Source organism: Calliphora vicina, chromosome 3 (assembly GCF_958450345.1).
Source record: "Calliphora vicina chromosome 3, idCalVici1.1, whole genome shotgun sequence".
Lineage (NCBI taxonomy): Eukaryota > Metazoa > Arthropoda > Insecta > Diptera > Calliphoridae > Calliphora > Calliphora vicina.
The window spans coordinates 12,622,332-12,639,822 of record NC_088782.1 but is presented as its reverse complement, the minus strand read 5'-3'; the positions used below and the strand labels follow the sequence as shown (position 1 = coordinate 12,639,822).

At 29.0% G+C, this 17,491-nt stretch overlaps 2 protein-coding genes across 2 annotated transcripts in view; one reads left to right on the top strand and one right to left on the bottom strand.

Annotated features, from left to right (window-relative positions):
• Nucleotides 1-457, bottom strand: part of LOC135954069 (uncharacterized) — a 35,447-nt gene extending 34,990 nt beyond the window's left edge. The window contains 1 exon segment of the mRNA XM_065504124.1: nt 50-457. Coding sequence (XP_065360196.1) covers nt 50-457 — 408 coding nt within the window.
• An 8,256-nt stretch (nt 458-8,713) lies between these two features.
• On the top strand, nt 8,714-15,812 carry Gr61a (Gustatory receptor 61a). Its single transcript, XM_065505161.1, has 7 exons — nt 8,714-8,899; nt 11,454-11,648; nt 11,846-12,022; nt 14,218-14,339; nt 14,522-14,676; nt 14,762-15,014; nt 15,699-15,812. The coding sequence occupies exons 1-7, from the start codon at nt 8,737-8,739 to the stop codon at nt 15,789-15,791; spliced, it is 1,158 nt and encodes a 385-aa protein (XP_065361233.1). The 5' UTR covers nt 8,714-8,736; the 3' UTR covers nt 15,792-15,812.
• The last annotated feature ends 1,679 nt before the right edge of the window (nt 15,813-17,491 follow it).

Here is a 17,491-nt window from a genome sequence, read left to right as displayed (position 1 = left end):
CGTATATAAACTTACTGGGACTCACTGCTCTATGGAAATTATCCTCTACACTATTAGTAACTTCACCTTTGTCCTCTTCATTGCCACTCTCTTCAGCGGCATAGTTCTTATTCGGTTTGATTGCACTAAAGTTATCCTCTTGCACCAACATGTTCTCCACCGGAGTCTTGGTATTTCTCAAAGTCAAAGCACTTGCCACTATACGATTATTGTCATCATTACGTATATAACGATCGTCCGGCAATATCTCAACATCCTCAACATCTTCCACTGCATAGAATTCTTTTAGCGATTGCTTACGCATACTTTGTTCATCACCATCACTACTTAGTTGTTTATTTAAAGTATTTATACTCTGTGTTCGATTATTCATGACAACTTTAAAATACTTGTTGCTTTTCGTTAAACCTTCTGGATTTTCTTTAACAAATTTTTTAAACTTTTCACGAGAAAACATTTTTTTAGCAAATTTTTATAACTTAAAAAAAACACGTATGAGTAGTTGGCGTTACAAAGTTGTTGAAAGAAATGAAAGATTGTATAAATTTAACAAATGTTTTCAAATGCTCTGGCGTTTTTTTGCTCTTTCTATTTGTTTTTTTACTTTTGTTATTGCTAAAAAAATACCACAACATTATAAATATTTGATTAACTAAATGGCGGTTGAATGCAACAGCACCGTTTGTTATAAACGATTGTCATGCAAATATTGCAAAAAATATATGAGTTCATTTAGTGAAAAAGGTGCAACATTTTAAGTAAACATTATAATTTAGGAAGACCATATCAAAGTTTTATAATAAATTTAAAATTGATTTATTTTTTAAATTGAAATTGGTGGCGTATGATTAGTTTTTCAAATAAATTGCAATTAAATATTAATCATACGTTTAGTATGACAAAATATTTTAGATGTAAGAGCTTCACAAAATTGGTGGCGTATGATTAATATTTCGAATAAATTGCAATTAAATATTAGTCATACGTTAGTATGAAAAATATTTTAAATGAAAGAGTTTCTCAACTATATTATATTGTATGCTATTTAGTGTAGCGCCATTGTTGCCAACTAAAACTATAGTTTATTTAATTTTAAGATACGATTTATCTATGAAAAGTAATTTAGAGATTTCGAAAAATTCTGTTTAACTTTAAACAAGAACTTATTTCAAAATCAAATGTTGAAAATACTATAACTAATGAGAATATAAGTGCAAAAGTGGTGTAACCCCAATCAATTTATTTAGTGGTTTATTCAACTTACACCACTTTTGCGCTGATGGCCTCAAATATAAGTAAATAAATATTTTAATAATTTATTCGTTTTTAGTTCTTGGTCACAATTTTTTTATATTGTAAATTATTTCTTAAAAATTAGTGCCAAGCCTATTTTATAATATTTAATTATTTCTTTAGTTTGCTTATTTACAATTTTGTAGTTTTAAATTTCCGCGACAATCTAACTCTTTTCTATCAGCAGTCAAATACTGTCCAAGCCGGTTAAGTTATACCTCAACACTAAAAATTATTAAAAATATAAAATATAATGACATTTGTTTGTTAAGAACAATTTCTGTAATCTATACGGCCATAGCCATTAAAAAAAAATAATTGTCCAATTCACAATCTACATTTTCAAACTAAATTTTTGAAAACAAAAACAAAACAATTAAAATACACCGTTTGTGTATTGGACAAATATATTTTTTATGATACTTTATTAACCCATGGTAACCTAAAAAAATTCGCATAACAATAAGACCATTAATAATGATAAACAACGAAATTGTCAAATAAAATAAATGTTTAAACTATTTTTTTTTAAATACGAAAAACATTTAATGTAAACAAAATTTTGGACATTAAAGGGTTAATGTTTGTAAAAATCTGTATGAATGCTAACACGTATTACTTAAAAATAGTTTCGGAATTTTTTTTTACAATATTTATATGAATTCGAAATTGCTTTGAAAACTCCTTAAATTATACCAATCTGCTCAGAATCAATCTGAGTCGATTAAGCGATGTCCGTCCGTCTGTCCGTCCATGTAAACCTTGTAATCAAAGTATAGATCGCAATTTCAAAGATAAGTCGACAAAATTTGGTACAAACTCTTCTATTGCTTCAAGGGCGGAGCCTATTGAATTTGGTTAGAATCGGCCCATTAAAAAAAAATTAAGCTCTCATAAATATCTTATTTACATTGATATCCAAACCACATTCAACACAAATAAGTTTTATATAAGCCTAACTCGCACCGTTAAATCTTGTGATGATCGGTCCATAATTAGTCATAGCTCCCATATAAGACCCACTTTCGAAAATCACTTTAAACAGCATAAATCTCTTAAAAATGTTTTTATTCCAATAAAATGTAACACTAATAAGTTGTATATATACAAGTCATTACACCAAATTTTGTAGCGATCTGTCCATAATTAGTCATAGCTCCCATATAAGACCCACTTCCGAAAATCACTTTAACGAGTATAGATTTCTTAAAAATTTTGGTATTCAAATAAAATTCAACACAAATAAGCTTCATATACAGTGGTTGACAAAACAATGGAAACTTTTCCAAATATTCCATATGTAGCCCAAAATTTAAAATATTTCTTTAAAATAATTTTTTTTTTTAGATTTTTACTTGCATAGTTTTATTTATATAAATTAACTGAAAAACAAACAACATAATTAATTATATTCTGAAAAAAGGGAACAAAATTAAAAATATTCACTATTTCGCTACTGACAAAACAATGGTAAAAGTTTCCATTATTCTGCAAGAAAGAAGTGTAAAACGAAAATAATATTTAAAAGAACGAAATTCTGGTAATTTTTCACAATTTCTTTTTCTAAGTTTTTCGCATAATTGCTTTTTTTCAAAGTTAACGAAAATGGCTAAAGTTAAGATTTGTGAAGACTTAAAAAATAAAATATTTAAGGATTTTAAAGCTGGTTTAAAACAAAAAAGTATCATATATTCAATAAATAAATCAGCAGTTTCAAAAATTATACAGAAATTTCGTGAGACCGGTTCTGTAAAAACTCAATATTTAGGTGGAAGACCTCGTAAGACTACTCCTAGACAAGATAATTTAATAGCGAGAGAGTTCAAGAAAATCACAAAAATAACTCCTCGAGAGGTTGTTAATAGCCTAAAATTAGAAATAAGTACCCGAACATTTAGTCGCAGGGCAAATGAGGCTGGTCTTGGTTACTATCGTCCTGTGAAAAAACCACACACGACCTGAAACACACTTCTAGGGTTGTAACTGAGTGGTTACAATCCAACGAGGTACGTGTTTTGAAGTGGCCTGCCCAATCACCAGATCTTAATCCCATAGAAAATCTATGGAAAATTGTACTAATGAAATTTTTGGAAAAGTTTCCATTGTTTTGTCAACCACTGTATATAGAAGACATGCCACCTAATTTTAAAAGAAAACTGATCTTCTCGGTGTAGGGTATCATAAGGTCGGGCCGACTATACTTTCTGACTTGTTTACTTCGGGTTAAAGACGTCCAACTATAAAACTTTATTAATTTTGTACAAGTATTGATCTCAACAAATAAATTGCATCTATTTAATAGTTTAAATATTTTTTGTATACAGGCTTAACTTTTTTTTAAATTTTTTTTTTTTCGAAATTGTTTTTCCAAATTTTTTGCAACATTTTTTTTTTAATTTAAAAAAAAAAAATTTAAATATATTAGTGAAAAAAATTTATGAAAAAAAAACATTTTTTTTTGGTAAAAAAAAATTGGGTTAAAAAGAAAATTTTTCCCGATTTTGACCCATTTAGGACTTGGAAATATCTATCATTAGATATTCATATTGTCTATATTACTGAATTAGTAATCCAGATATAAACCAAAAATCTAGGTTGTCCCGGTTTTTTCCTTATATCTCAGCCATTTGTGATTTTAAATAGTAACCGAGCCGGAAGAATTCCTGATATATTGATGTATAAATCATGTTTGTAAGTTATTTGGGGGGTACGGAAAGTTGATTTCAACACACAGACGGACATGGCTATTTCGACTTCGCTATCTATAATGATCCATAATATATATATACATATATACTTTGTGGGGTCGAAAATGAAAAATGTAGAAATTACAAACGGAATGACAAACTTATAAAAATAGACAACGAAATGTTTATTTAAGACATTTTGTTAACAAATTTGTGGCTAATACTAAATTTTCCTCGAAATCCTCCAATTTAAAATGGTGCCAAATGTTTGTTCAGCTGTTTGCTATAAAAAAAGTTTAATTAAGCGTATGCTTAATTTTTATTGAATTTACTAATTAAATATTACTTATACGTAAAGCTCTTTTTATAGCAATTTGCTGAAATTAGTAAACATTTAAAAAAGTAATGTATTTTTATAAAAATTTCGGGAATCCAGAAAATTTTTATAGCAATTTGCAAGATTGGCTACCTATTCGAAACGGTTAAAATATAACGGTAACGCTAAATTGGATTTTAGCGATAACGATAATTTCAACTATTTCGGGGACAACAGCTTAACGGTAATTTAATCATTTATTGAATTTTTAATGAAATTTACAAAAATTAAAAATAAGTTGACAAAAAACTGCTATTTTATTTTGCAGATTTTTTTGAAATCAAAAATTTTCGTTTTTATAATTTAAATGATTTATAGAATATCAGTTCGATAACGGTAGCTAAGTATTTTTTTTAAAAACAGCATCTTTTGATAAATGCTGTGAGTCCAGTTATCTGTTCAATTCTTTAGCTGTGTGCTAAATTAAAATATCAATAAATTTAAGTTAAATTTAATTTAAGTGCAACTGCAGCGTATGCTTAATATTTATTTCATATACTAATTAAATGTTACTCATACGTAAAGTACTTTCGTGTAGCAATTTGTTTATATTGCATTTGTGAAAAATGATTTGTAAATCTGGTCTTATTCAAAACATTTTATAATTGTAGGCCTTTCAAACTAAATTGCATGTTTTATTTATTTATATGTTATACAGTTTGTGACACTTGTACACAATTTTACTTTACAGTGGGTCAATAATTACACAATACAGACAACAATATACTTTTTGTTAATAAATTCGTATGTTTTGAGACAACAAATGGTTAAACTTTTGAGATATTTATTAAGAAAATACTAAAAATACAATTAACATTTTAACAAGAATAAAAATAAACAGCATTATTTCTGTTTTCATTTGTCTCACTCCAACTATATTCTGCGTTTTCGTTCAAATACCGATTGTAAAATAATATACAAACAAATCGTACACGAGGACATAAGCTTTCAGAAAATTAAATTTGTGACCACCGTATTAGATTACAAGGTGTCAAAGTTCACCGCTTTTAGTTTGCTAAGTGCGTGCCGTTTTGAATGATTCACAGGCTTTTAATTTTAAACATAGTCTCATTTGAGCTCTATCCACTTTGTCCAACGTTTCCCCAATTTGTTATCCCCTCCAAAAAATAAGATTTATCGAAGTCATCAAAATATGTATTTTTTGTGAAATGAGTCAAATCTCCTTTCGCCTAGAGATTTCTTCAGGTTAGGAAACACGAAATAGTCACTCGGGGCTAAATCCGGATTTTTCATGGATTTTGTCCATGGAAACATGCGGCAGCCACCTTCAAGTGATTATGCAAAATTGAAAACACTGATCCACAATCTCTCGCACTTTCATCGTAACTGTTTTCAATTGTTTCGGGTGCAGATTTGATTGACCCTTATTAAACAAAAGTTGGATTTTGGCCAGTCTCATCCCCCAGTTTTGTGAACATTGGTAAAAAATTATCCCGAAATTTTTTGTAGGTAAATCGGTAAAAACCTGCCCTCTGAAGTTTTGAAAAAATTCAAATTTTGCCATTAAAAAATTACTTTTGCAATTTAATTTAAAAGAATTGAAACGTGTACGTAATTTTCGTTCCAATGAGACATAAAAACCAGAAATTGGTTAAAAAATTTTAAAGTTATTAAAACTATCCCTGGCCACTAGAAGAAGAAATGTAGGGACAAAATTAACATATATTGAGAAATATTAAAATAAAAGCATATTTTTACTTAAAATATATCCATGTTTACTTGTATATGAGTTTTTGGCTTCGTAGAATACCGTTAACCTATTCGCAGGTATGACCAACAAAATAAATTTTCAAAACTCCATTTTAAAATTTTATAAATTTTTTTTACAAATTTCAGAATTTTTGGATCATCTCATTTAGGTTTTATTGAGAATATAATAGGGAATAAAAATACGAAAAATGTATGAAAATATCTTCTATAGTTTTTCCGTACCTGCGATTTAAATTTAGCAATTTTCGAGAAAAACTCATTATTTGGTCATATTTTGGCGAATGAGCTCAATTTCCTTACTGTTATGAATTTTAAGTAGAACCTATGAAAATATTATAGTCCAGATAATTCTAAATATACTCTGAAAGTTTTACTAAAATTGAAAAACGGTAAACCTTAAATCGTGAAGGTCAAAGGTCAAATTTTTCAATATTTGGAATTTCTAATGGAAAGATAGAGAAATGTTATATATTTTTAGGTCGATTTTAATGAAACTTAAGAAGTCTATTATTTATAATAACAGCACAAACATTTAAATTAAACCTTAATTGCACTTGGTATTAAAACCTAAACCGATTTACCTAAATTTTTTTCAGGATGATTTTTTACCAAATTCCACCAAACTGGGGGTGAGACAGGCCAAAATCCAACTTGTTTGGCACAACAAAATTCAAACCACTTTTTAAGCATTGATATTGATGGTGCAGAGTTCCCATAGTATTTATCAAGCTTAGCCTTGGTTTGAGTGATGGTTGTTTTCCTCAAATAATGCTTAGTGAGCAGACAGAATTTACTTTTTTCCAATTTCTTCTCAAGTCCCGATGTGGTATACTATCAGTGGCTGTCAAGCACAAACTAAATAACTCAGCTTGTTTAAATTTTGACAGGAGTCAACTGACATATTTCTGTCAGTTTTTCTGAGCAGTGTTGCCCTTTCCGTTAAGAGCCGGGAAATTCAAAAGCCGCGGACTTATTGACCCATCTTCGGGGTCTTAAAATTGTAAAATGTAATAATAACTTTTTTTAAACTTGTGTAATTAGCAAAATAAAAACTCTTATTTTATCCTTTCGTTCTGTTGTAAAATAATGCCGTCTGAGAACTTTTACTCTTTAGCTTAACAGCTGAATACTTATCCAATGCACAAGAACGTCAAAATTTATTTAATATATTTTTGATGAAGAAAATCTATTAGACCAGAAAAGTCTTGTTAAATATGAAAGTTATACAGCTTTCGTTTAAAATAATAAAAACAATATTTAGCTTGGCTTCAGCTTAAACACCTTTTAAATTTGTTCTTGGAAACTAAAAGTGGCCATCATTTATTAAAACCGAATTATTTGAGTTATTTTCTTGTTTGTTACAACAAAACGTTTTAAGAGGATTATTAATGTTTAATGACTACTGAAAGTGAAAACGTCTTAAAGTCAATAAAAGAAAAACATTTTTACATGCTTAAAGAAATGCCACAACAAATAAACGTACATACATATGTACATCGACATAAGAATTATTTATTTAGTAATAAAAATAAAAGAAATAATGTTTTTTTCTACATTATAAATATTTAAGGAAAATTTAAGATGAAAACATTTTGAATGTCAATGCACTGAAAATAGAAAACAATTACATTCTACACATTCTCTGATACTTCTAACACTTGTTTACTGCAATCATATATATGATTTCTACAATCATATGGTTACCGCAATCATACAAATAATTACAGTGGCCATAATATTGTTTATTTACAACTAAATTTTTTATCTACTTGCAGTCTCAAGGATGCTCGAACTTTCTTCAAAATATCTTCTAAATATAATTGAAAATTCAAATAACTCACAAGTGCTTATTACACAAACTTTGCTGTAAAATAAAATATTCCATAGAAATACCATGGAAAACAAATAAACAATAAAAATTCCGAAGTAAAATCTTTGTGATTACAAGTATTAAAACTGACATTACAGTTAAAAATGTCAGTATTTTATAATAAATTTTGTTTATATTTATTTAAGTTGTTGATTGATCACAATAACTATTTAAACAAAAAAAAAACAAAAGGACAACAATTTAAATAGCAAAAGATAACTTAAATTTTAAAGTTTTTCTCTAATGTGTCATTGTTATTTCAAATTAATTAACACTTAAACGAAAGTAAATATTTTTTTTTTGAAAACTGTTAATTAAACCACACATATTAAATGATTTATCATTTAACAAAAATCAACATGCAATCACGAATAGATTTGCAACCAATATACACTGGAATACTGGATTAGTTTTTATTTTAAATTGCCAGTCTAATAAAGTCCTATTGATTGTGGCCACACAAAACCATTAAACCAACGCAAAACTATGAGTTTCACTAGAAATTTAATTTGGCAAAAATGGAAAACGAGCCATCATTTGCGCAAAGAAATGTCACGTAAAATTTTTGTTTTACATTCTGTGGAGGAGTTTAAACATTTGGACACTTTTCATCGTGCCACCAGGCCATGTAAGTGAAAAATCATGTCAATTTGTTTTGTTTTATGCTGTTAAATTCTTTAAATCCTTTTGTATTTATTGTTGGTTGAATGCTGTCTGTTATCATACATACATACATATGTATGTATGCAGGTTTATTTCTTGCTCATATTTTTGGTGTAATGCCGTTGGTGAATGCATGGGAATACAATCCATATCGTTTGAAATTCAATGTACCCTGCTGGGCCATGACAACAACCGTATTATTTTTCATATTTGGCGGATGGAAAACAATGCAATTTTCAGCACAAATGTTTAAAAGTGGCATAAATGCAAAAAATATAGGTAAATCAGTATTTTGTAATGTTTAATACAGCTTTTATCTCTATCTACATACCTCTATCACTTGTCTGTCTTTCTGTATCATTCATTTTGTAATGGATATTTGTAAAAGAGCATTTTTTTGGAAAATTTTCACATTTATGAAGGATAAAAATAATATTAAATTTCAAGGATATTTTACTGATAAATATGAATATTTTTTTTTAACCAGTGAGTGATAAAAAAAAGAAACTATTTGGAAAATTATTTCAATTATATTTAGCTGAGAAGGACCGTGAATGGGGACTAGAGACAAATGTTGCCCGATTTTCGCCATACTTTACAGTATAATTTCAAAGTACTTAACTAATCTGTGCAAAATTTTATTAGGATTTTCGATGTGTTAAATTTTTAGTAAAAATTTCTAAAGGCAAAATTTTAAAAACAATAAAAATAAAAAACTTTTAATGCTGGATTGAATCAAGAATATTCAATTCCACAGGGCAACAAAATCGAAAAAATTGTATAGGCTTTTTAAACCAATACACAAATTGTATGTATTGTGGTTCCAGTAGTACAAACATGATCCAAATTTTAAATTCTTTGGAGAAGTTTTTTTTTAAAAATGTTTAAGTAAAATTGTGATTTTTTTTTTGGACGTTAATGATTACTCAAAAACTTTTAGTCCGATATTATTAAAGTAAACTTAAAATTGCATAACCTTTAATCTATTTATATATTACGTTTTAATCGGCTCACTAGTTTCGGAGTTATAATAACAAATTGAATCAAAAAATATATTTTTTACGATTTTTTGTTTTAAAAAACTCATGAAAAATCGAAAACAGCAGAAATTGTTCAGGTTTATTGCTTTATAGCAAAGCCACATATAATAGCAACAAAATGAGATATCGATCATAAAAATCGATTGAATCTTTTCGAATTTATTCATAACTAGTTGACCGCCCTGGCTTCGCCCGGTAGGTAAATGTTAGTTCGTCAAGTTTCTCCAACCCTGTCTGTTCTTTGCAAATAAAATATCTAAATTTGTACTGCATACTTTAGGGGCTTTTTTATTACAGTTGACTGGACTCAAAAAAGCCGGTTTTAGCCGTAATTTTTTAATTTTTTTTTCTTTACAAACCATCTCCTGAAAATTTCAAATAGAATAAAAAAAAATCAGCCAAATCGCTCCAGCCGTTCTCACGTGATGACATTACATACATGGACCATTTCATTTTTATATATATAGATTAAGTGAATTCGCTCATTTTCACAAAATTTTAGTTTTTTGTTTGATATATGTACATAAAATTGAGTAGTTAGTGTTATTCTTTCGATTGATTAAATTATGAAAACATTTTCCCCATGCCATCGGAGTGGGGAAATTGAATCAAAAAAATATTGTGTACGTGAAAATACCAAATTTTTTTGTTTTAAAAAACTCATGAAAAATCGAAAATGGCAGAAATTGTTCAGGTTTATTACTTTATCGCAAAGCCACATATAATAGCAACAAAATGAGATATCGATCATAAAAATCAATTGATTCTTTTCGAATTTATTCATAATTAAGTGAATTCGCTCATTTTCACAAAATTTTAGTTTTTTTTATATACATAAAATTGAGTAATTAATAATCTTCTTTCGATTGATTGAATTTTGAAAACATTTTCCACATGCTATGTACAAATTTTCATCTATATATTGCGTTTAAATCGGCTCAGTAGTTTCGGAGTTATAATAATAAATTGAAGCAAAAACTATATTTTTTACGTGAAAATACCAATTTTTTTTTGTTTTAAAAAACTCATGAAAAATCGAAAACAGCAGAAATGGTTCAGATTTATTGCGTAATCGCAAAACCACATGTAATAGGAACAAAATGAGATATCGATTTTTTTACATCTTTTACCCTGTTCAGGTATATAGGTAGCAAACCGTTTAATATTCAAGGAAACAATCAACTACAAAAATGTATCTAAGAGCTCAATAAACAACTTTCTAGAACATATGAACTTCCTAGGAATGATTCTTAACACAATTTAGGTAGGTCAATATAAGTTAGTAAGAAAAAAATAAGGGAATTAAGTGTTTTCGGCCATAAACTATTAAATTATTATAAACTAAAGCATACTTTTAGGCAGCTTTAAAAAAAATTATTTTCAAGTTTTTTGTGATTTTTATCTTGAAGATGAAGTTTTTTTATTTCATATGTTTACAATTTTTGTTCTCTATGACAAGGGCTACAACTTTGCCTTAAAGAGTAAATCAAAATTCCGATCTTTTTGTAAGATATGAGCCTGTGAAAATGATCACTTTTTTGCAAAAAAGACACCGAGGCCCCAAATTTTTGGGGGACCATAAAAAAGTGGATACACGGGTCTTTTTTTTTTTTTTGGTCTTTTATCACGTAGTGGTGTCCATATATGGTTATATTTCCATGACCCAAGAAATTACATACAGTGTTACTCTAAATAAATTCATTAAGATAATTCCTTATATTTCACAAATTTCTTCTTAATTTTGAAAATTATAATAAACTATGTACATTAATTTGTCTCCATTTTTATTACAGTTAGCATTGTTTTCTTCTGCATAAACTTCGTTATTTGTATAAATTTTCTAAATTTAGCAAGAAATTGGCCACAATTAATACAATATTGGACACGCATCGATTTGCTGTTTCTAATGCCTCCCTATAAACCACCGAAATGGCCATTACGTAAACAATTACGGACACTGCTAATTGGTTTTTGGATAACGGCTTTAGGTAAGTTTAACACACGTACCTACTAAATATGTATATAAGAAATCTACTCTAACCATACATAATAAACACCTTTATCTAAACAAATAACTATTTCCAAATTGTATGAATATTTTTTACTAATTAAAGGCAATTTTCCTATTTGCTCTCCTCGCTCTCTTTGCCTGCCTGTGCGTGTCCACATCCTGGCGTACGTGTAGTGGAACATTGTTTGTTTTATGCTTCCGGTTATTATAATTTTCGTATGCGTCGCCTCTATTGCCACCCCCATGATGTACACTACTCTTTTAAGGATTACATACAGATGGAATTGTTTTCGGATATCTTTACATATTATCCCTATAATACGTTTGTGGCTGTTTATGGATTTGTATTCAGTTTATTTAATATTTTACTTAAACTATTGCTTTCTTTTTTTCTTCACCTCTTTCTGCGCTTTCACTAAATGTTTTGCAAATATTCTTTAAAGCACGCAAAAACTGCTCACGGTTAAAAGAGGAAAGAAACTAAAACAAAACTTTCAAAGAAGAAATTTTTTTTGTGAAAGGAATTAATTTATTTTTGCTCGTGTTTTTAATGTGAATTCTGTTAGTATTGCTTCGCTATTAGGAGGAGAGTTATTTCTTTATCCTTAAATTTGTTACGCTTTCTTTGCCATCGTAGCAGGTTATTGATAAATGTGATTATTCTTTAATATAGTAAACATTTATTTTGTTTTAAATGTTTCAGGAACGTTAAAGTTTTAGTAATAGACAGTATAGAACGATAACAGTCGTAGTATAAGAGGATGACAGTCTTTGTATAAGAAAACGACAGTCTCAGAAATAGATGACGACGGTCTTAGTATAAGTCGACAGTTTTAGTATAAAACCTTTAAAAGATGACAACACTCTGTAGACGGCGACAGTTTCAGTATAGAATAAGACAACGACAGTCCAAGCAAATGACAGTCTCAGAAATAGACCACGACAGTCTTTATATAAAAGAACGACTGTCTTAGTATAAGAAAACGTTTCAAAAAGACTTTAACGGTCTTAGTATAAGTAGACAGTTTTAGTATAAAACCTAGTATAAGACGATGACAGTCTTAGTATAAAACCTAGTATAAGACGATGACAGTCTTAGTATAAGATGACGACAGTCTTAGTATAAGACGACACTGTGTAGACGGCGACAGTCCAAGTATAAGACGGCGAATATCTGAGATAAAACGACGACGTTCTTAGTATAATATAACGACACTCTTAGTATAAGACGACGACTGTCTTAGTTAAAAACGACGACATACTTAATTTAAAATGGTGACAGTTTTAGTATAAGGCTATGAATTTCTTAGTATAAGGCGAAAACAACCTTACTGTAAGGCAACAGTCTGAGTATAATATGAAGACCGCCTTAATATATAACGGCGACAGTCTTAATATAAAACGACGAAAGTCTTAGTATAAAACGGTGACAGTCTTAGTATAAGACAGCGACAGCTTTAGTATAAGACAGCGACAGTTTTAGTATAAGACAACGACAATCTTAGTATAAGACACCGACAGTCTTAGTATAAGACGATGAATTTCCTAGTATAAGGCGAAGACAGCCTTACTGTAAGGCGAATATGTGAGATAAAACGACGACGTTCTTAGTATAATATAACGACACTCTTAGTATAAGACGACGACAGTCTTAGTTAAAAACGGCGACATTCTTAATTTAAAATGGTGACAGTTTTAGTATAAGGCTATGAATTTCTTAGTATAAGGCGAAGACAACCTTACTGTAAGGCAACAGTCTGGGTATAAGACGACGACAGCCTTAATATAAGACGGCCACAGTCTTAATATAAAACGACGAAAGTCTTAGTATAAAACGGTGACAGTCTTAGTATAAGGCGACGGCAGTCTTAGTATAAGACAACGACAGTCTTCGTATAAGACGACGGCCGTCTTAGTATAAGGCGATGAATTTCTTAGTATAAGGCGAAGACAGCCTTACTGTATGGCAACAGTCTGAGTATAAGACGACGACAGCATTAATAAAAGACGGCGACAGTCTGAGTATAAGAGACATCGACAGTCTTAGCATAAGATACCGACTGTCTTAGTATAAGACCATCTATACTAAGATGGTCTAGACTACAACAGTCTTAGTATATGTATGGCGACGCCAGCTTTAGTATAAGAAGACAAAAAGCAGTATTATAAGTATATCGGACAATTTATAATAATGTAAATATAAGAATATTTGTAATTAAATGGTCTTTGTATAAGACTTATTAGAGAATCGGCTAAATACTTATTTGAGGATCTTAGTACAACATAGAGTGGGTTAAAAAATGTTCGGTCCTACAAAATTTTTAAAAAATCACAAATTATTCAGTTCTCATCCGAATGTTATGAAATTTAACCTGAAATTTCATCATATACTGATTTTAGAATGTTTTATTTTAATGCAGTGTATTTCTCAGCTTTTATTAAAAAAAGTTTTAGAACTTTTTTTTGCATGCTTGTTATACATTTTATTATATCCAAGACATATTTCCTTATACAACTTTATTTTATTTTTTACTCCTCGTTTCAAGTTTTTAAACGGACTTTTACATTTATATGGAATTTTTTGGATTTTTTTATAATGGCCATAAGTTTGGGACTGGCAACACGTTTTCACCAATTCAATGCTCGTATAGAAGTTTTGGCGGGTTGTGTAAGTTACCATTTGTGCACATTTTGTTTTCATCTTTAAACTTCTCATATTGGTGCAAGTCAAAGAAAATATGTATATAAAATAAACTTTTTTTAATTTGAATATATTTTACATATGTAATACATACATATCTACATAAATAAATATTCATATAATATAACTGTATATATATTTACATTCAGTATGTTCCAGATGTTGTCTGGCATAGTATACGTCGAGAACACATCATACTGTGCGAATTCATGGAGCATGTTAATGATCAAGTGTCGACAATTGTATTTCTATCATCGCTTAACAACATGTATTTCATTTGTAATAATTTATTAAACATATTTACGTGAGTATATTTCATATTTATTGAATTAAAATGGTATTTAATTGTATGTACTAAATACTGTAATTTTTTCTTGTTTCATTTTAAGTAAACTTCGTTTTGCCATTAATTATGTGTACTTTTGGTTCTCCTTAATATTTCTGTTAAGTCGCACCTTTTGCGTTTTTATGTTTGCTTCAGAAATCCATGATGCCTCGGTGTTGCCTTTGAAGACTTTATATCTGGTACCCAGTGGTTGTTGGACCGTAGAGGTGCAACGTTTTACAGCGCAAATTGTTAACGAGTTTATCGGTTTGACAGGCAAACGTTTCTATGTCGTGACGCGAAAGAACTTATTTGGTGTGAGTTAATTTGTATGTTGCTTCTAAACCCCTTTATTCATGATCAAATTTTTATTTTATCAAGGGTTTATAAAACAAATTTTGTATTGAATTTTTGTTAATAATATAAAAATTTGATTATGCATAAGAACTAAGGGTTGCGGGTTCAATTCCCTCCATGTAATCTGGGTGTATCTGTAGACAAGCCAAGTAATTTGTTAAAAAAAACAAGTCAAAATTAATGTTAGCAAATATTTTTAGAGTATACTCTAGTTTTGTGTTTAGGTTTTTTGATTCAGTTCTCGAAACCTAATGCAATTTAATGTTAAAAAATTCGAAATTACATTCGAAAATATGGTAGAAACATTTGTAAATCTGTTAATATAATCTTCGAAAATTTTCAATTAAATTCGAACATATGTCCGAATATTTTTGAAAGCTGTTCAAAATAATCTTTTAATTATGAGGACCCTTAAAAATTTTCTTTAGTTTTATTTTAATAAATTTAGTTCATTTCTAATCTAATTTCGAACTTTAAAATTTTGAAAAAAATTATTTTAATTTTAAAGTATTTTAATGTTTAATGTAATTTAATGTTTATTTTCCTAATTTTAGAAAAAAAGTTCTTTTAAAATTTATTTTGAATTTATTATTTAATTTAAATTCTATTCATTTAATTCCTTTATTGTTTAATTGCCTTTTCAGATGATGGCTACAATAATAACATATGAATTTATGCTTTTGCAGTTCGATCAGAAAAATCTGGAAATGGGTTTACCCGATTTATGTAGTAAATAAAAAATGATTTAAAAAATTATAGAGTTTTAATTATTTCATTAATCTCTCATACAAGATTTTTCAAATATGAAAAAAAAGTGTGAGTATAAGTAAAAGTGTTAGTATAAGACAACTACAGTCCATGTATAAGACGACAGTTAAAATATAAGACTATGACAGTCAAAGACGTTGACAGTCTTAGTATAAGACGAATCTGAGTATTAGACGAGTCTGACGATAGTCTTCGTATAAAACTTTGACAGTCTTAATATACGACTACGACTGTATTTGCACAAGATGATGACGGTCTGATTATAAGAAGACGATATTTTTAGTATATGAAAACAGTTTAAGTAAAAGACGGCTACATTATTCGTATAAGACGACGACAGTCTTCTAATAAAACTACCACAGTCTTTGTATAAGACGAGTCTGGGTATAAAACGAGTCTGAGTATAAGACGTGTCCAAGTAGAAGATGAGTATATGACGAATATGGGTATAAAACGAGTTTTAGTATAAGACGAGTCTTAGTATAAGACCAGTATGAGTATAAGACAAGTCTGAGTATAAGACGAGTCTGAATATAAAACGAGTCTGAGTATCAGACGTTTCTGAGTATAAGACGACTCTAAGTATATGACGGCTACAGTATTCGTATAAGACGACGATAGTCTTCAAATAATACTACGACAGTCTTAGTACAAGATGACTAGTCGAAGTATAAGACGAGTCTGGGTATAAAACGAGTCAGAGTATAAGACGAGTCTAAGTATATAGTCAAAGTATAAGACGTGTCTGAGTATAAGACGACTCTGAGTATATGACAGCTACATTATTCGTATAAGACGACGACATTCTTCTAATAATACTACGACAGTCTTAGTATAAGATGACTATAGTCAAAGTATAAGACGAGTCTGGGTTTAAGATGAGTTTGAGTATACGACGTGTCTTAGTATAACAAGACTACTATAGCAAAAATATAAGACAACGACAGTCAAAGTATAAGACGATGACAGACAAGGTATAAAAAATATATTTGATTTTATAAATTTTGTAATTGATTACAAATTTTAATTTTTTCTGTGTAGTCTTCGTATAAGACTTCGACAGTCATAGAGAATTATACATAGAGACGAGACACTCCGATTTGTCAAACAAAAATACAACAAATAATATTTCTGATACAACAACAAAATACTTTGACTAGCATGTATTTTGTTGTGGCAAGAGATAGGTTTTTGACAACAGACTTATTTTTTTGACAATTCCGTCTCGTCTCTATGTTACCCTATGTCGACAGTCTTAACCCTATGACGGCTGAGTACCAAATGCCCTTATACGAAGAACAGGGTCCACAGGGACCTTTAGGGAATTTTATATGAAAACGCATTTTTTAAACATTTTTTTTTTGTTTTGATTTATTATTTACTAATTATACATGTATAATGAATGTTAGAAAAAAAAAATTTCTTTTATATATAACATTATTAATTTTTTATGAGTTTTATATGAAAAAAGCCTAAAAAACTATTGTTGAAATTTCAGTACAAGGTACCTTTTCACACGTTCCCGTACTAAACACATTTAAATCTCAATAGAAACTAAACTATTTGTCGGATCGCTTTGATTTTTTTTTAAACGATTCTAGATAAAATTTCCTTGAATCAAGGAGTAATTTCAGTTTGAAAATGAAAAAGGTCCCCAGGGACCTTCTCA